The sequence below is a fragment of the Zonotrichia albicollis genome, chromosome 6 (genome assembly GCF_047830755.1).
Source record: "Zonotrichia albicollis isolate bZonAlb1 chromosome 6, bZonAlb1.hap1, whole genome shotgun sequence".
NCBI lineage: Eukaryota > Metazoa > Chordata > Aves > Passeriformes > Passerellidae > Zonotrichia > Zonotrichia albicollis.
This window is the reverse complement of record NC_133824.1, coordinates 39,261,155-39,285,867: the sequence shown is the minus strand read 5'-3', so window position 1 is coordinate 39,285,867 and position 24,713 is coordinate 39,261,155. Positions and strand designations below refer to the sequence as shown.

Genomic DNA, 24,713 nt, shown 5'->3' with positions numbered 1-24,713 from the left:
GAAAGGAGAGCATAATAAGATTTTGCTTGTCCAGAGGGTGTCAACCTCAGCAAAATAATGAATAATGTTTCATCTCAGGCCTTCCTACAAAATATGGACCATGATAGGTGTCTCAAAAACACTGCACTGTGAACTATGTGAGGCTATATTTTTATAGTGAGTAACTCTGTGTACTTACTGCATAATAGGTTTCGTTGACTACACAGCCCTGTCCTGTAAAGAAGGAAGAAAGAGGTGTAAGTTTTAGGAGACAGAAACGTATGAAAAAACTTCTGTTTCATAGCTTTGTAGACCCTTTTTGTAAGCTGTGGCAGTGGCCATAAAACACACATTCACGACAAGGCCCAATATGATACCACAGATAACTTGCATCTCTAAGATTTTTGTAACCTAGAAAAATACAGAGGTAAATACCACATGAGGAGGGTGCACAATACTTACTGCATTCGAAGATAGGACAGCAGTTTCCAGGTGGCATTATTGTGATTATTTCCTGTCCCTCTAAGCACTGGGGTGTGATGTCAGTGCAGAGGCTTGTGTTGCAGTCTGTTTCATGTAAGAGAATATGGAAAATAATAAGCTCAGAATTTTTCAATTAAAGCAATTTTGTTTTACATGAACTTCTGAAGTCTTCCCATGGGGTAGATATGGTGTTTGCACAAGATAGTTTAATGATTAATTCATTCTATGTGCCAAGGTGTTTTCAATGTGATCAGGCTTTCCCATAATCTTTGTGAAACAAAACACTGAGAAAAGCAGAGTAATAATTGCTGGAAAGAGATAATTTCAAAGAGAAATTTGTACCAGTGGGGAAATCTGATTACTCTCTGCTCTGGTAACTGGTTCTGGAACTTTCCTGAGCAATTTTTAAATAATCACTACTATTTTTTATAGTTTATCTTCCTAATACTGGCCTTTGAAATGAAATAAAAAATGTTTTGAATGGTTTGAATATTATTTCAGGTAGTGGCAGTATTAAAGGCTTTCAATGTAAAATTATAGGAGATTTTCAGTTACTTTTCTATGTCTAACTATATAAAATCTTTTAATCTTTAAATTTGTTATTGTTAGGCATTTACTGTATGCTCTGCAAGAAGGCTCTAAAAAGCATTATGACATCAATGCAAAGTATTAAAAAATGCAAAATTATTGCTGTAGTTTCCTAAAATTAATATAACCTATTCCCCATGATAAAGAATTAAGACAGTACTCACAGCACTCAGTCCTAGTACAGCATGGATCTTCTGGTATTGGTATCTCAACAGGCATGTAACCTGGTTCTTCACAAAATATTTGCTGTGTCAGAGAACATTCGTGCTTTTTACACTTCACCTTAAGAGTATTTTTGTCACAGACACATTCCTGGCAATCTTTTGTCCATTTTTCTCCTGGCTAAATAAAAAAGAAAAACACAGACAAAGGAAAGAAAAAAATTAAATACAAAATTAAACCAAAATAAGTTTATTTGCTTCTAGTTAACATATTCATGCATATAGTGATAACTGATTATATCAGCTTTTTCATATTCTAGATTTCATAGGAGACCCTCAAACTGCTTATTCCAGGAAGACATTGGAGGCTGCTAAAGGTTCTGAGTTCACAAAGCTATTACTTTTTATTTGTTAATAGTGTTAGTATGAGAGTTACAGGAGTTCTAAAGGAGAAGTGATTGAGCCTCACATCCATTTTTTAATAAGAGATGATCATATGACATACTCATTTTCACATTAGGTTGCTGATTTCTGTGCAGCTGAGGAACAAAGAATGCAAGATATGAACATGATAAGCAACAGGTAAACTTTGTTCTCCATCTCTCCCTTCATTTCTAGTAATTTTAGCAAGCCAAATTTGTGGAAATAAAATAAGCATATATGCCTAACTTCCACTACTACCATTTCTCTCTCTCTTTTATTTTTAAGGTTTTTTTCCTGTATGTGAGGTTAATGAAAGAATATTTTATCACATATTGTTAAATTTCTTAGGGGCGCTCTAGTACTCATTATTTTTAAGACTGAAACTGAACAAACATTTGTGGCAAAGCTTTGGTTTAGTGGAATACTAAATATCATCTTGTTTCACTTGTCTGTGCTCATTAAGCCACACACATTGTGATACTCACCTTTCTGGACATTCCATTTGGTTCTCTGCAGACTAGAGAGAAAAAGAAAAAAAAGAGACAAACGAATGGGTATTTATACCACTGAAAACTGACAAAGGAATACATATGTGCAGCTTCAAATTAAAAAAAACTGTGAAGATAAAGCTAACAAGAAAATGAAGATGCAGACTAATTTTTCTGAACTGTAGAGTTTTACCATCTCGGTGAGTCTTATGTAAGGATGGATGATGGGAAAAAAGGGTAATATTGACTATTATTCAGTTTGTAACTGGGGACACTTAGGGAAGCTGATGTGCAATGATCTGACCATGTAGAAGATGACTATAGAGCTCAGGCCTCCTGACTAACAATCTCTGTCTCTATTTATTCCTCAAATTAGCTACTTACAGCATTCAGAGACACAGATGCTGCTCTCTGCATGCAGGAGTGTCATTCCTTCAGGACAGAAACAGCCTTCAGTTACTCCATAGCCAGGACGCTCATAGCTGGAATGGGAAGAATATATGTGCTTGAGTACAACACTTTTGTGGTGAGGCAGAGGGCAGAGCAGCATATCATGTCAGATACAAGAGAGACAAAAAATGTACACTTTCTGAAGGGCAACAGGAAGCACCTATTCCTAGAGCTGATTGGTATTTATAAATCGTGAATAAGTTTGTGAAATTCACAACACATTTCATTGTGAAATAACTCAAATTTCTGAGGAAAGTAGATAGGTAAGAAAAATATAAGCAGGTGCTTCAGGGTGGGGTGTTTTGTTTTTCCCTACCTTTGGTCACAGCTAACTGGATTAATGGGCCCACACGGCTTGTATACCATGCTTGACGGACAGCTGAATGCTGTATGGAAAAAGACAAAAAAAATAAAATTAAAAATTGACAGTAGATGCATTTTTTTTCAGAAAAAAAATTACTACAGCTTTGCCTTCTTAATCTGCAGCTTCTGTGAGAAAGGACCCCACTGGGTTTTTGTAGACAATAACCAAGTGTCAGATATAAGAGGTGTTTAGTGAATAAAGCAGTAATTTCTACCATTTATCACGCACATTTTGAATCCTGCAATACTTACAACATGTATTGTTGGTCATTCCTCTCCAGTCAATGCAGACACCTCTAGCAGCACACTCTGTAGCATACATCTCCAAACTGGAACACTGCATGGATTCATCGTCTATGCGACATCCATCAAAAACACAGCCTTTGAAAAATGGTTCTGGTGGTATCACGGTATGACATTCTGCAAAAACCCTGCAGACAGTAAAGAAAGCAACCCCCTTCTATATTAATGAGCCATTATACAAAGTCTGTTCCTGTCAGACAACACTTTCCAGTTAATACCATGTGACTCTGCTTCAGAAAGGAAAGTATTATGAGAAACAAGATCCTAGGAATGGCCAGTAAGCTGGGAGATAGATTCAGGAAGATTAGGAAATCTGTAGTGCTTTTTTTTCCTAGATGTTAATGATCATAGTATTTCTGTACGTGTACGCAACTATTTAGTGGCTTGACACCAGAAATATGGTGTAAAAGGCAACTGCACTACATTGAGAAAAAAGGAATGAAAAAAGTAGCAATAGAAAATTCACACATAAAAGAGCTCCAAACTTACTAGATACTACAGAAAGCATGTGTAAGAGGGCTTCTATAAGTAACCTTGTCAGCCTACACAGATATATGACAGACTTCAGACAACAAGCCTTTGCACTTTTGGAACTCCATATTTTAGGTAAAACATACAAAGAAAGAAGGACATTTCTCAGCTGTTTGCATCTGCTTTCTTCACCTTTTTGGCAAGTGGCTTCTCTACGATTTGTACTGAAAACCCACTTCAAATTTAGAGTTCAGTCTTTGCTTAATACTTAATGAACAAACTCTGGAAATATTGCATCCAGGGAGAATTGATTTTAGTGCTCACCGCATCCCTGATTTTCTGACTTTACCTCTCCTTGCTCAGTTATCTTTGGCATGCAAATCATTAAGGCAGACCAGTTTCTTTTGCAAAGGCCTTTTACTATATATATAGTGTCACTGAGCTGACATTTTCAGTTATTATCACATGCTAAAGCTATAGCTGTTATTCTTCTTGTAAGATACTGAGACAGTTGTGTCTAGAAAAAATGAATTTGTTTTCTTACTCGCTTAAGATAAGTTTGCAGAGCGGAGGTGTTTGACATTGCGGCTTTGGTGGAGGTGTGGTTATAGTTGGTGGTACTGGCACTCCATGGCATGACTCGTTGTTGCCAACAATCCAGTGATGAGCCATTTGGGGACAGGAGGAAATGATCTTACCACTTGGTAAGCGGCATTCATCTTCTTTATTGTTTGTACATGTTCCTGGAAGAGACAAGGTGGGTAAGTCTCCTAAGCCACATCAGAGATACACAGTACATTCCTGGGCTGATATGTTTAGGTGTGATGTGCTCATGAAATGCATATTTTGCTTTGCTTCCTAGGGAACACTTTCTCTAGGGTGAACTTTAGGTTGTGGAAAAGCAAACATATGTAAAACCCCAGCCCCAAAGAAATATTGAGCTTTTGACATCCTACAGAAGTTGAAGAGCAAAACTGTACTCATTTCCATTTACTGCTATTTAAAAATCTCTGTCAATTGTAAGACTGCATAGCCAGAGTGGGTGAGCATAACCAAGGTAGGGGTGGGGAAAGAGGACTCCCTCCAATCTGTGCAGCCTTCTTACCACATTGTCCTTCGGTGTTGTTGCCAAATTTGCTGTATGGGAGCTTGACAGAGAAAATGAGACCACTAAAGGTGATGACTGCACCAATTTCTTCTATTTCAACAATCATATTGATGCCAAGAGTGGAGAAAGAAATGCCATCTTTTTTGAAGCCTGGTCCAACAATCTTTTTGTTGAAGTACATCTGTATACAGGATTAAAAAAAACCACCAAAACACCACATCAGAATAAGCAATGCTCCTGCCTGATTGTTTTAAATAATATATTCTCTAATCTTCACAATTATGGATAAGTCCATATTGTTGTTCATCACATCCAGTGCCCACTGGCATCCTAATGACAGCATATATTTGCACTGATATCTTGGCTTGTATTGCTATATTGCTAAAATGGGATAATAATCCTAGTGGCCTCTACATACCGTGTTTGTGATAATTGTACGCTAATACACAGTATTCTATGCATATAAATCCAAGTATTTTCATTGTATCCCTCATGATTATGTGCCTTGGAAACATTTTTCATATGAAAATGTGTGGTAGTTTTGTTTAGCTACAGAAACATCCCTGTCATTATTATGTGATAACTTTGCCAGACGGTCACACCATCTCTATATTACATAGTGATTGACATAGGAAGAGCTGTCTGAATTCAAAATGAAGTCAGATGCCCTTAGTGCCAGTTTTATGTAGTAGTGATCATATTTATTTGTTAAAATTTTCAATTTGCAGCCAGTATCTTATATGAGTTAATGAAGGTAAATTGTTTGCCTAATAGTTTTTTGTCAAAAGTTATTCTGCAGCTCTCTTCTCACTGAACCAGGCTAAAGCACGACTTAAAATTGTCAGTCACCGTTTTCTTTCACAGGGAAGCAATGTGTGTTTCTGACTGAGAATTTGGCATGGCACTGTAAGGAGAGAGTGCCTATTCAGACAAAATTTTCTCCCTTTCTACAGATTCTCTAATCAACAAATAGATTCTCCAGTGTAAGAGTGGGACTATCTTTTCATTTTCATTGGTTTGCGAACACGACTTTGGATCATGAAGGTCAGATGACAGTCTAAGTTACCCCTTTTCTTCAGCTATACCTCTCTTCACTGTAGGAAACTGAAGGGGGAATCATGTCAGGGCTGTTTGGTGCCAAAGTTCCATATGGAGAGAAAGCAGTCATCCAGCAGATAAGGGATACATATCCATCTTCCTCTGGGACAAGATTCCTGCTTGCAATTTGTGTTTGTGTTTCCTCAAAGTGTGCTTTTTTAACATAAGAGTATGGCACAATGTACCAGTTTTCATGAAATGTGAATTTTGTTCTTAGCATCCAGTACAATCCTTTTTTTTTCCCCCTAGTGATATCCTCTGCCCTGATCACCTCCATGATGTGATATTCTAACAGACTGTATCAAAATAGCATCAGTAAGGCTTATAGACATTAGTCCTTTTTTGCAAAAATAGAAAAAAGTATTTACCACATTGGTCATCACACCATTCATGAGTTGACGAGTCAGCACCACTTCTGCAGATTTGTAGAAAATAATAATAGATTTAGGGCAGGAGAGTCCATCTTTTGCATCGCAGTAATAATTGTCAATGTAAACACGGAAGTTGTCATATCTAGGGACAATCTGTTTCACCAGGACGTAAGTGCAGTTTTCAAGGAAGGTATAATAGGTTCCATCAAAAGTAATGTAATGAGGATCACCCCATCCACTACACACACCTGTACAGAGAAAATATTTGGAAGATTAAGATGAGAATTTAGGCAGAAGAAAATCTAAAACCTGAAGATACTGCAATTTACATAGCAACCCTAAGAAATGAAAATGCCCATATAACCTGTGTAAAGCTTGGCTGTTTTTTTTTTTTTTAATGTTATTCCTGTATCTAGTGATGCTTACATTGACACTCATATCGGTAACAGCATCCATTTTCATCAGGTACCAGCATTGGTGGATATTTGTTTGCACAGGTAATTTCCTTTACCGGTGGGCAGTATGTTGGTACTACATCTATGTTGTTGTCTCCATTACAGATGACTTCTGTACAGTTGGATAATTTGAATCTTTCTCCAGGCTGCAAAATGAAGAAAAAGCTTTTTTCAAAAAACTCTGTAAACAGGTATGACCTTCACTCCTCCTTTTAGATTTATGCTATGTTTCCAGTACTGGTAGTGTTGGAAAGGAAATCAATGTGTGTTACTTCTCTTCAATTTTGGTATTAATGACTTTTAATGGTAACTACAGGTATTCAAAATTCTGACTGTGTTATGGGGAATAAACCACACTTACTTTTCTGAAACTAAAAAAAAAAGACTAAAATGAAAATTTTCACTGTGAGAAAAAAGTTGGCAATATTGTACAGGATTAACTTTTTTAATGTTAAAAGGAGGTGGAAACCTTAACTACACCAGTTACTCCTGCATGAGGAACTCTTTTGGAGATTGGGGACACGTATTAGGTTACAGGAACTGCTTCCCTCTGTTCTGTGTATAGCGTAATTCACAGTCAACAGAGAACATAATAAAAAAAGTTTAAAGGAGTATAGATAAAAAACAGGAGAATGGAAACAGATACAAGCATTCACTGAATCTTAAATATTTCCCTTTAGTGAAAAAATTAGATAAGAAAACTCCTTATATTATGTCAGTGAGAGGATACCTTACAGATGCAATACACCAAAGAGTTTCACTAAAAATAAAGTAACAAGAAAAGAATATTGTCACATCCTTTAGAAGTGTAAAAAACTAAAAGTCAGAAAAAGGAAAATTTAAAGTATTATGTCCTACATATTGCCCATCATTAGCAAAACAATTAAGACAATCAGCACATGTAAGGTTTAAACACCACAAACTCTACCAATTAGACACCACCCAAAAAATGATATTATTTCAACAGTAGAAAACTAACAAGAAAAAAACGTACTTGTAAAGGAGGGTAAATATTGGAAACACAACCATGAAAAGCAGGACGTGTAGAAGTGGGAGGAGGGGGAGCTGCTGTCGTTATTGTAGACCACTCAGAGGAACTGGTGGCTGGCAAAGTAGTGACAGGACAATGTACAGCGTGTCGTTCAATATTACATGTTGGGCTACAGATGGCATAAAATCGACACCCGTCACTATCAATTCTGTTGTAAATCAAGTCACCTGTAGAAAAAGAAAAAAAGACATATTAGAAGCAAAAAAAAAAAGAAAAAAGAAAGGCATAAAAAAAGTAAAGGATAATGAAAAAAAAGAAAGGTGAGCAAAAAAAAACAAAGTGAAAAAAAAGAAAATCGAATAAGAAGACGACAAAATAATGCACACGAACCAGGTGAAAAAATAGTATCACCAATCCTGCAGAAACACGGTGTAGTTGAAATGGGAGAAATTGTTGTGGAGAAGGGTTCACTGAGGGTAGTAATGGTGGATGTAATGGCAGCAGTTGAGAAGGTGGAGAAAGGGCAGTTGTAGTTGGGGGTGCAGCAGAGCACACGGATCTTGTAGTTGAGGCACATCTTGAACTTGCCCGTCTGGTCCTCGTTCTTGCACACCAGTCCAAAGTGGACGTCGCACTGCACGACCTGCCCCACCTGCTGGATAGCAACGTCGGGGTAGTCCTCCGCTTGGCACTCGATCTGCTTTGGCTGCCGGCAGACCTGCTTGCCGGCGGCGCGGATGTGCTGGTAGGTTTCGAAGTCTCCCTGGCTGGGCCCCGAGGAGGGGAAGTCGACATCAAACCATTCGCTCCAGGTGCACACTTCGGGCTCACAGGGGGTGGTGGAGGCAGTTGTCGTAGACGTCGTCGGCGTGGGGATGGTGGTGCTGGTGGACGCGATGATTTCCGTGGAGGTGGGACTCGTGGTGGTGGAGGTGTACGGCGTGGAGGTGGAGGTGGTGACTGTGGTGGTGGAGGACGGGATCGATGTGGTCGTGGTGCTGGTGGTGGGGCTGGTTGTTATCACGGGGGTTGTGGGGAATGAGCAGTTGTAGTTGGGGGTGCAGCAGAGCACACGGATCTTGTAGTTGAGGCACATCTTGAACTTGCCCGTCTGGTCCTCGTTCTTGCACACCAGTCCAAAGTGGACGTCGCACTGCACGACCTGCCCCACCTGCTGGATAGCAACGTCGGGGTAGTCCTCCGCCCGGCACTCGATCTGCTTTGGCTGCCGGCAGACCTGCTTGCCGGCGGCGCGGATGTGCTGGTAGGTTTCGAAGTCTCCCTGGCTGGGCCCCGAGGAGGGGAAGTCGACGTCAAACCATTCGCTCCAGGTGCACACTTCGGGCTCACAGGGGGTGGTGGAGGCAGTTGTCGTAGACGTCGTCGGCGTGGGGATGGTGGTGCTGGTGGACGCGATGATTTCCGTGGAGGTGGGACTCGTGGTGGTGGAGGTGTACGGCGTGGAGGTGGAGGTGGTGACTGTGGTGGTGGAGGACGGGATCGATGTGGTCGTGGTGCTGGTGGTGGGGCTGGTTGTTATCACGGGGGTTGTGGGGAATGAGCAGTTGTAGTTGGGGGTGCAGCAGAGCACACGGATCTTGTAGTTGAGGCACATCTTGAACTTGCCCGTCTGGTCCTCGTTCTTGCACACCAGTCCAAAGTGGACGTCGCACTGCACGACCTGCCCCACCTGCTGGATAGCAACGTCGGGGTAGTCCTCCGCTTGGCACTCGATCTGCTTTGGCTGCCGGCAGACCTGCTTGCCGGCGGCGCGGATGTGCTGGTAGGTTTCGAAGTCTCCCTGGCTGGGCCCCGAGGAGGGGAAGTCGACATCAAACCATTCGCTCCAGGTGCACACTTCGGGCTCACAGGGGGTGGTGGAGGCAGTTGTCGTAGACGTCGTCGGCGTGGGGATGGTGGTGCTGGTGGACGCGATGATTTCCGTGGAGGTGGGACTCGTGGTGGTGGAGGTGTACGGCGTGGAGGTGGAGGTGGTGACTGTGGTGGTGGAGGACGGGATCGATGTGGTCGTGGTGCTGGTGGTGGGGCTGGTTGTTATCACAGGGGTTGTGGGGAATGAGCAGTTGTAGTTGGGGGTGCAGCAGAGCACACGGATCTTGTAGTTGAGGCACATCTTGAACTTGCCCGTCTGGTCCTCGTTCTTGCACACCAGTCCAAAGTGGACGTCGCACTGCACGACCTGCCCCACCTGCTGGATAGCAACGTCGGGGTAGTCCTCCGCTTGGCACTCGATCTGCTTTGGCTGCCGGCAGACCTGCTTGCCGGCGGCGCGGATGTGCTGGTAGGTTTCGAAGTCTCCCTGGCTGGGCCCCGAGGAGGGGAAGTCGACGTCAAACCATTCGCTCCAGGTGCACACTTCGGGCTCACAGGGGGTGGTGGAGGCAGTTGTCATAGACGTCGTCGGCGTGGGGATGGTGGTGCTGGTGGACGCGATGATTTCCGTGGAGGTGGGACTCGTGGTGGTGGAGGTGTACGGCGTGGAGGTGGAGGTGGTGACTGTGATGGTGGAGGACGGGATCGATGTGGTCGTGGTGCTGGTGGTGGGGCTGGTTGTTATCACAGGGGTTGTGGGGAATGAGCAGTTGTAGTTGGGGGTGCAGCAGAGCACACGGATCTTGTAGTTGAGGCACATCTTGAACTTGCCCGTCTGGTCCTCGTTCTTGCACACTAGTCCAAAGTGGACGTCGCACTGCACGACCTGCCCCACCTGCTGGATAGCAACGTCGGGGTAGTCCTCCGCTTGGCACTCGATCTGCTTTGGCTGCCGGCAGACCTGCTTGCCGGCGGCGCGGATGTGCTGGTAGGTTTCGAAGTCTCCCTGGCTGGGCCCCGAGGAGGGGAAGTCGACGTCAAACCATTCGCTCCAGGTGCACACTTCGGGCTCACAGGGGGTGGTGGAGGCAGTTGTCGTAGACGTCGTCGGCGTGGGGATGGTGGTGCTGGTGGACGCGATGATTTCCATGGAGGTGGGACTCGTGGTGGTGGAGGTGTACGGCGTGGAGGTGGAGGTGGTGACTGTGGTGGTGGAGGACGGGATCGATGTGGTCGTGGTGCTGGTGGTGGGGCTGGTTGTTATCACGGGGGTTGTGGGGAATGAGCAGTTGTAGTTGGGGGTGCAGCAGAGCACACGGATCTTGTAGTTGAGGCACATCTTGAACTTGCCCGTCTGGTCCTCGTTCTTGCACACCAGTCCAAAGTGGACGTCGCACTGCACGACCTGCCCCACCTGCTGGATAGCAACGTCGGGGTAGTCCTCCGCTTGGCACTCGATCTGCTTTGGCTGCCGGCAGACCTGCTTGCCGGCGGCGCGGATGTGCTGGTAGGTTTCGAAGTCTCCCTGGCTGGGCCCCGAGGAGGGGAAGTCGACGTCAAACCATTCGCTCCAGGTGCACACTTCGGGCTCACAGGGGGTGGTGGAGGCAGTTGTCGTAGACGTCGTCGGCGTGGGGATGGTGGTGCTGGTGGACGCGATGATTTCCGTGGAGGTGGGACTCGTGGTGGTGGAGGTGTACGGCGTGGAGGTGGAGGTGGTGACTGTGGTGGTGGAGGACGGGATCGATGTGGTCGTGGTGCTGGTGGTGGGGCTGGTTGTTATCACGGGGGTTGTGGGGAATGAGCAGTTGTAGTTGGGGGTGCAGCAGAGCACACGGATCTTGTAGTTGAGGCACATCTTGAACTTGCCCGTCTGGTCCTCATTCTTGCACACCAGTCCAAAGTGGACGTCGCACTGCACGACCTGCCCCACCTGCTGGATAGCAACGTCGGGGTAGTCCTCCGCTTGGCACTCGATCTGCTTTGGCTGCCGGCAGACCTGCTTGCCGGCGGCGCGGATGTGCTGGTAGGTTTCGAAGTCTCCCTGGCTGGGCCCCGAGGAGGGGAAGTCGACGTCAAACCATTCGCTCCAGGTGCACACTTCGGGCTCACAGGGGGTGGTGGAGGCAGTTGTCGTAGACGTCGTCGGCGTGGGGATGGTGGTGCTGGTGGACGCGATGATTTCCGTGGAGGTGGGACTCGTGGTGGTGGAGGTGTACGGCGTGGAGGTGGAGGTGGTGACTGTGGTGGTGGAGGACGGGATCGATGTGGTCGTGGTGCTGGTGGTGGGGCTGGTTGTTATCACGGGGGTTGTGGGGAATGAGCAGTTGTAGTTGGGGGTGCAGCAGAGCACACGGATCTTGTAGTTGAGGCACATCTTGAACTTGCCCGTCTGGTCCTCGTTCTTGCACACCAGTCCAAAGTGGACGTCGCACTGCACGACCTGCCCCACCTGCTGGATAGCAACGTCGGGGTAGTCCTCCGCTTGGCACTCGATCTGCTTTGGCTGCCGGCAGACCTGCTTGCCGGCGGCGCGGATGTGCTGGTAGGTTTCGAAGTCTCCCTGGCTGGGCCCCGAGGAGGGGAAGTCGACGTCAAACCATTCGCTCCAGGTGCACACTTCGGGCTCACAGGGGGTGGTGGAGGCAGTTGTCGTAGACGTCGTCGGCGTGGGGATGGTGGTGCTGGTGGACGCGATGATTTCCATGGAGGTGGGACTCGTGGTGGTGGAGGTGTACGGCGTGGAGGTGGAGGTGGTGACTGTGGTGGTGGAGGACGGGATCAATGTGGTCGTGGTGCTGGTGGTGGGGCTGGTTGTTATCACGGGGGTTGTGGGGAATGAGCAGTTGTAGTTGGGGGTGCAGCAGAGCACACGGATCTTGTAGTTGAGGCACATCTTGAACTTGCCCGTCTGGTCCTCGTTCTTGCACACTAGTCCAAAGTGGACGTCGCACTGCACGACCTGCCCCACCTGCTGGATAGCAACGTCGGGGTAGTCCTCCGCTTGGCACTCGATCTGCTTTGGCTGCCGGCAGACCTGCTTGCCGGCGGCGCGGATGTGCTGGTAGGTTTCGAAGTCTCCCTGGCTGGGCCCCGAGGAGGGGAAGTCGACGTCAAACCATTCACTCCAGGTGCACACTTCGGGCTCACAGGGGGTGGTGGAGGCAGTTGTCGTAGACGTCGTCGGCGTGGGGATGGTGGTGCTGGTGGACACGATGATTTCCATGGAGGTGGGACTCGTGGTGGTGGAGGTGTACGGTGTGGAGGTGGAGGTGGTGACTGTGGTGGTGGAGGACGGGATCGATGTGGTCGTGGTGCTGGTGGTGGGGCTGGTTGTTATCACGGGGGTTGTGGGGAATGAGCAGTTGTAGTTGGGGGTGCAGCAGAGCACACGGATCTTGTAGTTGAGGCACATCTTGAACTTGCCCGTCTGGTCCTCGTTCTTGCACACCAGTCCAAAGTGGACGTCGCACTGCACGACCTGCCCCACCTGCTGGATAGCAACGTCGGGGTAGTCCTCCGCCCGGCACTCGATCTGCTTTGGCTGCCGGCAGACCTGCTTGCCGGCGGCGCGGATGTGCTGGTAGGTTTCGAAGTCTCCCTGGCTGGGCCCCGAGGAGGGGAAGTCGACGTCAAACCATTCGCTCCAGGTGCACACTTCGGGCTCACAGGGGGTGGTGGAGGCAGTTGTCGTAGACGTCGTCGGCGTGGGGATGGTGGTGCTGGTGGACGCGATGATTTCCGTGGAGGTGGGACTCGTGGTGGTGGAGGTGTACGGCGTGGAGGTGGAGGTGGTGACTGTGGTGGTGGAGGACGGGATCGATGTGGTCGTGGTGCTGGTGGTGGGGCTGGTTGTTATCACGGGGGTTGTGGGGAATGAGCAGTTGTAGTTGGGGGTGCAGCAGAGCACACGGATCTTGTAGTTGAGGCACATCTTGAACTTGCCCGTCTGGTCCTCGTTCTTGCACACCAGTCCAAAGTGGACGTCGCACTGCACGACCTGCCCCACCTGCTGGATAGCAACGTCGGGGTAGTCCTCCGCTTGGCACTCGATCTGCTTTGGCTGCCGGCAGACCTGCTTGCCGGCGGCGCGGATGTGCTGGTAGGTTTCGAAGTCTCCCTGGCTGGGCCCCGAGGAGGGGAAGTCGACGTCAAACCATTCGCTCCAGGTGCACACTTCGGGCTCACAGGGGGTGGTGGAGGCAGTTGTCGTAGACGTCGTCGGCGTGGGGATGGTTGTGCTGGTGGACGCGATGATTTCCATGGAGGTGGGACTCGTGGTGGAGGAGGTGTACGGTGTGGAGGTGGAGGTGGTGACTGTGGTGGTGGAGGACGGGATCGATGTGGTCGTGGTGCTGGTGGTGGGGCTGGTTGTTATCACGGGGGTTGTGGGGAATGAGCAGTTGTAGTTGGGGGTGCAGCAGAGCACACGGATCTTGTAGTTGAGGCACATCTTGAACTTGCCCGTCTGGTCCTCGTTCTTGCACACTAGTCCAAAGTGGACGTCGCACTGCACGACCTGCCCCACCTGCTGGATAGCAACGTCGGGGTAGTCCTCCGCTTGGCACTCGATCTGCTTTGGCTGCCGGCAGACCTGCTTGCCGGCGGCGCGGATGTGCTGGTAGGTTTCGAAGTCTCCCTGGCTGGGCCCCGAGGAGGGGAAGTCGACGTCAAACCATTCACTCCAGGTGCACACTTCGGGCTCACAGGGGGTGGTGGAGGCAGTTGTCGTAGACGTCGTCGGCGTGGGGATGGTGGTGCTGGTGGACGCGATGATTTCCATGGAGGTGGGACTCGTGGTGGTGGAGGTGTACGGTGTGGAGGTGGAGGTGGTGACTGTGGTGGTGGAGGACGGGATCGATGTGGTCGTGGTGCTGGTGGTGGGGCTGGTTGTTATCACGGGGGTTGTGGGGAATGAGCAGTTGTAGTTGGGGGTGCAGCAGAGCACACGGATCTTGTAGTTGAGGCACATCTTGAACTTGCCCGTCTGGTCCTCGTTCTTGCACACCAGTCCAAAGTGGACGTCGCACTGCACGACCTGCCCCACCTGCTGGATAGCAACGTCGGGGTAGTCCTCCGCTTGGCACTCGATCTGTTTTGGCTGCCGGCAGACCTGCTTGCCGGCGGCGCGGATGTGCTGGTAGGTTTCGAAGTCTCCCTGGCTGGGCCCCGAGGAGGGGAAGTCGACGTCAAACCATTCGCTCCAGGTGCACACTTCGGGCTCACAGGGGGTGGTGGAGGCAGTTGTCGTAGACGTCGTCGGCGTGGGGATGGTGGTGCTGGTGGACGCGATGATTTCCATGGAGGTGGGACTCGTGGTGGTGGAGGTGTACGGTGTGGAGGTGGAGGTGGTGACTGTGGTGGTGGAGGACGGGATCGATGTGGTCGTGGTGCTGGTGGTGGGGCTGGTTGTTATCACGGGGGTTGTGGGGAATGAGCAGTTGTAGTTGGGGGTGCAGCAGAGCACACGGATCTTGTAGTTGAGGCACATCTTGAACTTGCCCGTCTGGTCCTCGTTCTTGCACACCAGTCCAAAGTGGACGTCGCACTGCACGACCTGCCCCACCTGCTGGATAGCAACGTCGGGGTAGTCCTCCGCTTGGCACTCGATCTGCTTTGGCTGCCGGCAGACCTGCTTGCCGGCGGCGCGGATGTGCTGGTAGGTTTCGAAGTCTCCCTGGCTGGGCCCCGAGGAGGGGAAGTCGACGTCAAACCATTCGCTCCAGGTGCACACTTCGGGCTCACAGGGGGTGGTGGAGGCAGTTGTCGTAGACGTCGTCGGCGTGGGGATGGTGGTGCTGGTGGACGCGATGATTTCCATGGAGGTGGGACTCGTGGTGGTGGAGGTGTACGGCGTGGAGGTGGAGGTGGTGACTGTGGTGGTGGAGGACGGGATCGATGTGGTCGTGGTGCTGGTGGTGGGGCTGGTTGTTATCACGGGGGTTGTGGGGAATGAGCAGTTGTAGTTGGGGGTGCAGCAGAGCACACGGATCTTGTAGTTGAGGCACATCTTGAACTTGCCCGTCTGGTCCTCGTTCTTGCACACCAGTCCAAAGTGGACGTCGCACTGCACGACCTGCCCCACCTGCTGGATAGCAACGTCGGGGTAGTCCTCCGCTTGGCACTCGATCTGCTTTGGCTGCCGGCAGACCTGCTTGCCGGCGGCGCGGATGTGCTGGTAGGTTTCGAAGTCTCCCTGGCTGGGCCCCGAGGAGGGGAAGTCGACGTCAAACCATTCGCTCCAGGTGCACACTTCGGGCTCACAGGGGGTGGTGGAGGCAGTTGTCGTAGACGTCGTCGGCGTGGGGATGGTGGTGCTGGTGGACGCGATGATTTCCGTGGAGGTGGGACTCGTGGTGGTGGAGGTGTACGGCGTGGAGGTGGAGGTGGTGACTGTGGTGGTGGAGGACGGGATCGATGTGGTCGTGGTGCTGGTGGTGGGGCTGGTTGTTATCACGGGGGTTGTGGGGAATGAGCAGTTGTAGTTGGGGGTGCAGCAGAGCACACGGATCTTGTAGTTGAGGCACATCTTGAACTTGCCCGTCTGGTCCTCGTTCTTGCACACCAGTCCAAAGTGGACGTCGCACTGCACGACCTGCCCCACCTGCTGGATAGCAACGTCGGGGTAGTCCTCCGCCCGGCACTCGATCTGCTTTGGCTGCCGGCAGACCTGCTTGCCGGCGGCGCGGATGTGCTGGTAGGTTTCGAAGTCTCCCTGGCTGGGCCCCGAGGAGGGGAAGTCGACGTCAAACCATTCGCTCCAGGTGCACACTTCGGGCTCACAGGGGGTGGTGGAGGCAGTTGTCGTAGACGTCGTCGGCGTGGGGATGGTGGTGCTGGTGGACGCGATGATTTCCGTGGAGGTGGGACTCGTGGTGGTGGAGGTGTACGGCGTGGAGGTGGAGGTGGTGACTGTGGTGGTGGAGGACGGGATCGATGTGGTCGTGGTGCTGGTGGTGGGGCTGGTTGTTATCACGGGGGTTGTGGGGAATGAGCAGTTGTAGTTGGGGGTGCAGCAGAGCACACGGATCTTGTAGTTGAGGCACATCTTGAACTTGCCCGTCTGGTCCTCGTTCTTGCACACCAGTCCAAAGTGGACGTCGCACTGCACGACCTGCCCCACCTGCTGGATAGCAACGTCGGGGTAGTCCTCCGCCCGGCACTCGATCTGCTTTGGCTGCCGGCAGACCTGCTTGCCGGCGGCGCGGATGTGCTGGTAGGTTTCGAAGTCTCCCTGGCTGGGCCCCGAGGAGGGGAAGTCGACGTCAAACCATTCGCTCCAGGTGCACACTTCGGGCTCACAGGGGGTGGTGGAGGCAGTTGTCGTAGACGTCGTCGGCGTGGGGATGGTGGTGCTGGTGGACGCGATGATTTCCGTGGAGGTGGGACTCGTGGTGGTGGAGGTGTACGGCGTGGAGGTGGAGGTGGTGACTGTGGTGGTGGAGGACGGGATCGATGTGGTCGTGGTGCTGGTGGTGGGGCTGGTTGTTATCACGGGGGTTGTGGGGAATGAGCAGTTGTAGTTGGGGGTGCAGCAGAGCACACGGATCTTGTAGTTGAGGCACATCTTGAACTTGCCCGTCTGGTCCTCGTTCTTGCACACCAGTCCAAAGTGGACGTCGCACTGCACGACCTGCCCCACCTGCTGGATAGCAACGTCGGGGTAGTCCTCCGCTTGGCACTCGATCTGCTTTGGCTGCCGGCAGACCTGCTTGCCGGCGGCGCGGATGTGCTGGTAGGTTTCGAAGTCTCCCTGGCTGGGCCCCGAGGAGGGGAAGTCGACGTCAAACCATTCGCTCCAGGTGCACACTTCGGGCTCACAGGGGGTGGTGGAGGCAGTTGTCGTAGACGTCGTCGGCGTGGGGATGGTTGTGCTGGTGGACGCGATGATTTCCATGGAGGTGGGACTCGTGGTGGAGGAGGTGTACGGTGTGGAGGTGGAGGTGGTGACTGTGGTGGTGGAGGACGGGATCGATGTGGTCGTGGTGCTGGTGGTGGGGCTGGTTGTTATCACGGGGCTTGTGGGGAATGAGCAGTTGTAGTTGGGGGTGCAGCAGAGCACACGGATCTTGTAGTTGAGGCACATCTTGAACTTGCCCGTCTGGTCCTCGTTCTTGCACACTAGTCCAAAGTGGACGTCGCACTGCACGACCTGCCCCACCTGCTGGATAGCAACGTCGGGGTAGTCCTCCGCTTGGCACTCGATCTGCTTTGGCTGCCGGCAGACCTGCTTGCCGGCGGCGCGGATGTGCTGGTAGGTTTCGAAGTCTCCCTGGCTGGGCCCCGAGGAGGGGAAGTCGACGTCAAACCATTCGCTCCAGGTGCACACTTCGGGCTCACAGGGGGTGGTGGAGGCAGTTGTCGTAGACGTCGTCGGCGTGGGGATGGTGGTGCTGGTGGACGCGATGATTTCCATGGAGGTGGGACTCGTGGTGGTGGAGGTGTACGGTGTGGAGGTGGAGGTGGTGACTGTGGTGGTGGAGGACGGGATCGATGTGGTCGTGGTGCTGGTGGTGGGGCTGGTTGTTATCACGGGGGTTGTGGGGAATGAGCAGTTGTAGTTGGGGGTGCAGCAGAGCACACGGATCTTGTAGTTGAGGCACATCTTGAACTTGCCCGTCTGGTCCTCGTTCTTGCACACCAGTCCAAAGTGGACGTCGCACTGCACGACCTGCCCCACCTGCTGGATAGCAACGTCGGGGTAGTCCTCCGCTTGGCACTCGATCTGCTTTGGCTGCCGGCAGACCTGCTTGCCGGCGGCGCGGATGTGCTGGTAGGTTTCGAAGTCTCCCTGGCTGGGCCCCGAGGAGGGGAAGTCGACGTCAAACCATTCGCTCCAGGTGCACACTTCGGGCTCACAGGGGGTGGTGGAGGCAGTTGTCGTAGACGTCGTCGGCGTGGGGATGGTGGTGCTGGTGGACGCGATGATTTCCATGGAGGTGGGACTCGTGGTGGTGGAGGTGTACGGCGTGGAGGTGGAGGTGGTGACTGTGGTGGTGGAGGACGGGATCGATGTGGTCGTGGTGCTGGTGGTGGGGCTGGTTGTTATCACGGGGGTTGTGGGGAATGAGCAGTTGTAGTTGGGGGTGCAGCAGAGCACACGGATCTTGTAGTTGAGGCACATCTTGAACTTGCCCGTCTGGTCCTCGTTCTTGCACACCAGTCCAAAGTGGACGTCGCACTGCACGACCTGCCCCACCTGCTGGATAGCAACGTCGGGGTAGTCCTCCGCTTGGCACTCGATCTGCTTTGGCTGCCGGCAGACCTGCTTGCCGGCGGCGCGGATGTGCTGGTAGGTTTCGAAGTCTCCCTGGCTGGGCCCCGAGGAGGGGAAGTCGACGTCAAACCATTCGCTCCAGGTGCACACTTCGGGCTCACAGGGGGTGGTGGAGGCAGTTGTCGTAGACGTCGTCGGCGTGGGGATGGTGGTGCTGGTGGACGCGATGATTTCCGTGGAGGTGGGACTCGTGGTGGTGGAGGTGTACGGCGTGGAGGTGGAGGTGGTGACTGTGGTGGTGGAGGACGGGATCGATGTGGTCGTGGTGCTGGTGGTGGGGCTGGTTGTTATCACGGGGGTTGTGGGGAATGAGCAGTTGTAGTTGGGGGTGCAGCAGAGCACACGGATCTTGTAGTTGAGGCACATCTTGAACTTGCCCGTCTGGTCCTCGTTCTTGCACACCAGTCCAAAGTGGACGTCGCACTGCACGACCTGCCCCACCTGCTGGATAGCAACGTCGGGGTAGTCCTCCGCCCGGCACTCGATCTGCTTTGGCTGCCGGCAGACCTGCTTGCCGGCGGCGCGGATGTGCTGGTAGGTTTCGAAGTCTCCCTGGCTGGGCCCCGAGGAGGGGAAGTCGACGTCAAACCATTCGCTCCAGGTGCACACTTCGGGCTCACAGGGTGCGGTAGGTGAAGATGTTGTGGTTTTTGTGGTTGTGCTACTTAGCACTGGTGTTGTAGTAGTTGGTGTTTGAGTTTGCCTTGTAGGTTTTGATGTTATTCTGGTGTGTATATAATCTGTTTGTGGTTCAACTGGGTATCCTGTGGACGTTTTGTGTTTTGTTTGCAAACTTAGAGTCGTGGATTCTGTTGTGGATATTGTACTTGATGAAATAGTAGTTGGTTGTGTTGTTTTTGTCAGAATTTCAGGGGTTGTTTCACATGGCACTGGGATATTCACGCAGCATTTAAATCTTAATTCATAGTTATAGCAGATTGGTGGAAGTTGATCTTTATTGTAACATTTCAACCCTTCTTCTGTGTTACATGTTATGTTTTGCTCTAGTAGAGGATATGGTGTATTCGGGAACCGTACTGCTCTACATTCCACATCCTTTCTATTGTTGCAGACTTTGTATCCGTTATTTTCAATGTTCTCAATCGTATCAAAATCTCCATCATCGTAACCTGAACCTGGATAACTTACATCATACCATCTTGACCAGTAGCATTTTTCTTTGTAACAAAGAGGAGTTGTAGAAGGAGATGTGGTGACAGGTGTTGTGGTTCTAGTTGTTTCTTCAGTAGGTGAAGGTATCAATGTTGTACTTTCAGTAGTGACTGAATACGTTGCTTCAGTAGATGTTTCTGTCGGAATTGGAGATGTGACTGGGGTTGATGCACTGAATGGCGTTGTGGAAGAGCATGGTACAAAAACACAGCAGAGGATTCTGATTTGGTAGTTGTTGCACATTGTTGAAATTTGATCTTTGTTGTAACATATAAGCCCTCGTGTTGTACTGCATTCTACTTTTTGGCCAAGGTCTTTCAGTGGTATATCAGGGAACTTTTCTGCTCTGCATTCAATAGCCTTTGGGGCTTCACAAACTTCATAACCTTTTGCTCGTAAATCATTGAAAGTTTCAAAATCTCCTCCATCATAGCCAGGGGTTTGTAGACTCCCATCGTACCATTCGGACCACTTACAGACTTCATGAACACATACTGATGTAGTTGGTGACACTGCGAAGGAGAAAAGGCAAAGGAAGAGACCATAAAATTAAAAATTAATTCTTGTAGATGCTATTTTTTTTTTGTTAAATGTAAAATTTTGTAAAATTTTTTTTGTTTTAAATGGGCTGACAGTTTTCCTAATGTCATTTTTCTTACATTATGATCCTGTTGTGCATCAGTTTATTGTAATAAATTGTAGAACAGAAAATCCATCACCCAGCAATTTAATGTACTGACATGCTTGGAACTGTCACTTCCCAAGAGAATACTAATTATGTTTTACAAGGTGCTAAAATAAGGCTCAGGTACAATTTATATGCTCTGGTAAAAACCCAAGTCTCAATGGCTTGCATTTGGTTCAGTGTATTTGCTTTCGTTCTATCTTATTTCAGTATATACTAGTCTCTCTGGAATGTATTAAAATCCGTGGAAAGACTAACTTTTATAGTATGCATCAAAATTCATTGCTACTTTTTTCTTCCAAATCTTGGCTCCTCACTCAGTGCAGAGCAGTCTTTGTTCTTGTATTTCAAACATTCCTATACTTTGTATTTTAGCTCTGATCTGAAGAGCCCATTTATTGGTTGGAGAGGTTTTCTGGGTGAACTCTCATTATGAAATAGATGGAAAATAGATACTGAATTCTAGCAATGCTGGTATTTTCTGTAATTTCAAAACTTATCTATTTTATACTGAATGCTGATTTCTTAAAACAACATATGATCATAGTAATTTGAGATTCCCAACCTGAAGAATGCTGTACAGGAATTCTATTAACCAAAATGTCATTATCTCAATGCCAATATCTGAGCAATCCACTTAGTACTGTAAAATATATTTTCCTCACTAAACAAGAGAATTCAATCTTAGTGGCTACAAAGGACGTACCTGTGGAAGTAGTGGTAGGTGGTGTAGACGTGAAGTGAAATGTCGTTGATGTTGTGGGTGACGTTGAGGTTAGACAATCATACATAAACCTTTGAAGTGTTCCATTGGGCCCGCAGGTTGCAACAATACACCATCCTGTGCCGTCTGTAGTGTTGTAGACCACATCTTTGTAGTTGTACTTCTGCCCCTCATAAATGCAGACACATTCTGTAGATTAAAACAGGATGTTATTTGTTGCTACCTGAAACAGAGAGTACCCTAAATGTGTCTTCTTCATATCAAAATTACTTCATCAACATACCATGTTCATCATATCTGCATACTTTGCCATGAATTGTACATTCGCTGAAAAAGAGAAAAACAGATTATGAGTCTGGACATACTGGTTCATGACATAATTTTTTGTTATAATCTTTCTTCTATCAATCCTTTGCTATTCACTGTGTGTTTAAATGTACAGTGATCCTATCTTGTGTGAGTTAGGCAGTCAGTTCTGCTATACAAATTGAGGCTAGGTGTTTATATTCAGGCTGCAAGTTCTCTGGCAAGAAAGGTAGCTTTTCTTTGAGCCAACATACAGAACATGCAGCATCCCTACCAGTGTTTTTGGGAACAGGATAAAAAAATGTGAGATGGATGATTTGAAATCCTATCTCCCCAATAGGTCTGTTTTTTGGAGGAGAAAACCACAGTGGATTTGCATTTAAAAGGATATATACAAAGGATTATTACCATGGATGTTGAGGTGGCCTACACAGTGAATTACCGTTAGGCTTCCCAAACATGCAAGAAGAATTCCGGTTTTAAGGGCAATTTATCTATGAAGAACTGAATCTTGATGTATTTATTTACAGGCACTAAGGACATCTATACATTGAATAAACTGAAATTAAGACACGTATTTAATGGATTAGGTTTAGTGCTGTTAATGGCCTAGATTATATTGTCCAAGGCATCTATGAAATGCAAAATCTGCCAAGGACGTTGGTTTAGCTCCAAAGGGCTTTGACTTAGGATTTTTGCTATTTAGATTGCTTACCATATTCAAGTGTAGCTACTTTGAAGGTATCTTAAGACAGCTGCTTCACAATTGGATTTGCTAACTCTGTACTTAAGCCTCACAGAAGGCTTAGCAGCACTTGTCACCAGTAATATGTGAGGATATGTGCTGACTGTTGCAACTACACAATAACAGAAACAAGCTCAAAACAATGCACATGAGTTGGCTGCTCACTTCTAATGAATTTCACATAATGAGTTTAGGTATATCTTTTTTAAAATTCTCAGACTATTCCCTAACTAAAATTATTTTAGCTTGTTTTTCACTTCATTTAATAATGATAATAACTTTAAAGGACTTTAATAGATATACAAAATAAGTAGTAAATTGATATCTTGATAATAAAATGTTTCACTAATGCTATCATTTCATTTCCTGGGAAGGGAAGAAAATTAGACATTGTTCATCAGCCTCTTACTGGCCTAGTTGCTGTTGGTAATTAACAAATTTAGCATGATGAATTGTGTTCCACAATTTTAAGCTCTATTTTTAAAATTCTTTTCTAATCCTACCATGATTCACAATTCTGCTTTGAAGGCATCTCCATTCCTGGTTTGTAATTTTTTCCATCTTCATAACAACCACAATAAGAAACACAGGTCATGGTTTCCTCATCAAAATAGGGCTTATTCTTTGGACATTGTGGATAGCAACCTGCAATAAAAAGAGAAGCAAGTTGACAGTAGGCCTTTCATAAATGTAAATAAGTCTACACTCATATCTGATTGTCCCAAAATGTGCTACATGGTAAGTGGAATGTCAGATCCTCTTACTGCTATTCTTTTGATAGCACATTATGCTTTGGAATATTTTGTCCTCATCTTCATTCCAAACAAGTAGATAATCCATTAGAGAATACAATACTAATTAGAAAATCTCTTCTTATAAGTTCTAGTGCAAACATGTAATAGACTGAGTAATACAGATTTTGTTCACCATACTGCATTTTAACTTTTCAAGTAGAATGAGATCTGCATAATCATGTTTACCTTCCAAACCCCTCATCTCATGAAGGCATTTCCCACTTGGATTATTGCAGGTCTTCATACAAGGTGCTCCACATGGCTTGTAGTGCCACTCACATTCCCCTTGTGGATTATAGTAATCACAGAAGAGAGCTAGAAGAAGAAATGCCAGAAAAAAAAAATCTGTGATGTTTTAGCTCTATACTGTTCCCATTTTTCTAGGTAAAAATCCAATGGGATGAGCATAACCTCATAGGTTGCGAACAATATCTCGTTTTATTGCTAATGCAATACAATTGTTAAATTTCTAAAATGTTTTAACACCAACAGTTACACATTAAACATGAAAAATCAGTTGACTGAATCACTGATCTTAGCTAGCGTACACTAGTTTTTATTTACAAGGAACCTGATGTAGACATATGGCTGTGTAATAAAATATCATATTTCACCCGTATTGTATCATAGTTGTCAAGTTAATTAGACACTAATCACACTGCTTGTAAAATTATTAGCTGTGGTTTCATTTTACTAAGATAGTTGGGTAAATTAGTAGAAGACAATCTGCTTTGTTGGGGTTTTTTAAGGGTGTTTGTTTGGGTTTTTTTTTTGAGCATACAGCTGTGTTTCTTAGAAATACAATTTTTTGCCTTCCTTTCTTGTTCTACTTTGTTTCCTTTTTTTCCTCCTTCCGTTTTCTTTCTCTCTGAACCCCTTAAAAAAGTAGTGGGTTGAAACTCACGACAAATGGATGGGGTTCTCCATGATATGCAGATGTCTAGCTCATTACAGGCTTGAGCATAGGCAGCTACTGCTGTGCAGAAACATTCACAGTCTCCTCCAGTGTCACAGGCACAAGCATCGTCCACACATGCTTGGTAATATTCATTTGGTTCAACCTGATAGAGAAAACATTGAAGTTTTCATGTCCTTGTCTTCTTTGACCTGTCCTAAAATAGCTGAATAAGATATCTGAAACTCATAGGTCTGTATTAGAGAAAGCTAAGAAAGGAAGAAATAATGAGAATGCTTTGAGAAATCAAGAGGAAAATGTAGAATAAAGCTATTGCTAGTAAGCTGCAATATTAAGAACTGTTTGGTCTTGAAGACATATGCAAAATACTGGTAATTACTATAAGCTAGTAGAGAGTCATACATATCAGGTGGCTGATATTTGTATTACTACAGAATTATGCTGTTACCAAATAAACATATCTTGAGATTTAGCCACTGTTGCTCCTTCAATTAAAACAAACAAGCTAACCAACCAAAACAATACATT

At 47.8% G+C, this 24,713-nt stretch overlaps 1 protein-coding gene across 1 annotated transcript in view; it reads right to left on the bottom strand.

The window, feature by feature from the left end:
* Positions 1–2,075: 2,075 nt before the first annotated feature.
* Positions 2,076–24,713, bottom strand: part of MUC5AC (mucin 5AC, oligomeric mucus/gel-forming) — a 48,657-nt gene continuing 26,019 nt past the window's right edge. Inside the window, exons 26-39 of the mRNA XM_074542184.1 lie at positions 24,174–24,330; positions 23,456–23,584; positions 22,979–23,120; positions 21,708–21,751; positions 21,407–21,613; positions 8,144–20,527; positions 7,736–7,959; positions 6,713–6,887; positions 6,284–6,534; positions 4,815–4,998; positions 4,254–4,452; positions 3,188–3,366; positions 2,889–2,958; positions 2,076–2,151 (exon numbers count right to left, since the gene is read on the bottom strand). Of these exons, the coding sequence (XP_074398285.1) occupies positions 2,076–2,151; positions 2,889–2,958; positions 3,188–3,366; positions 4,254–4,452; positions 4,815–4,998; positions 6,284–6,534; positions 6,713–6,887; positions 7,736–7,959; positions 8,144–20,527; positions 21,407–21,613; positions 21,708–21,751; positions 22,979–23,120; positions 23,456–23,584; positions 24,174–24,330 (14,421 nt within the window). The remainder of the gene's footprint in view (positions 2,152–2,888; positions 2,959–3,187; positions 3,367–4,253; positions 4,453–4,814; positions 4,999–6,283; positions 6,535–6,712; positions 6,888–7,735; positions 7,960–8,143; positions 20,528–21,406; positions 21,614–21,707; positions 21,752–22,978; positions 23,121–23,455; positions 23,585–24,173; positions 24,331–24,713) is intronic.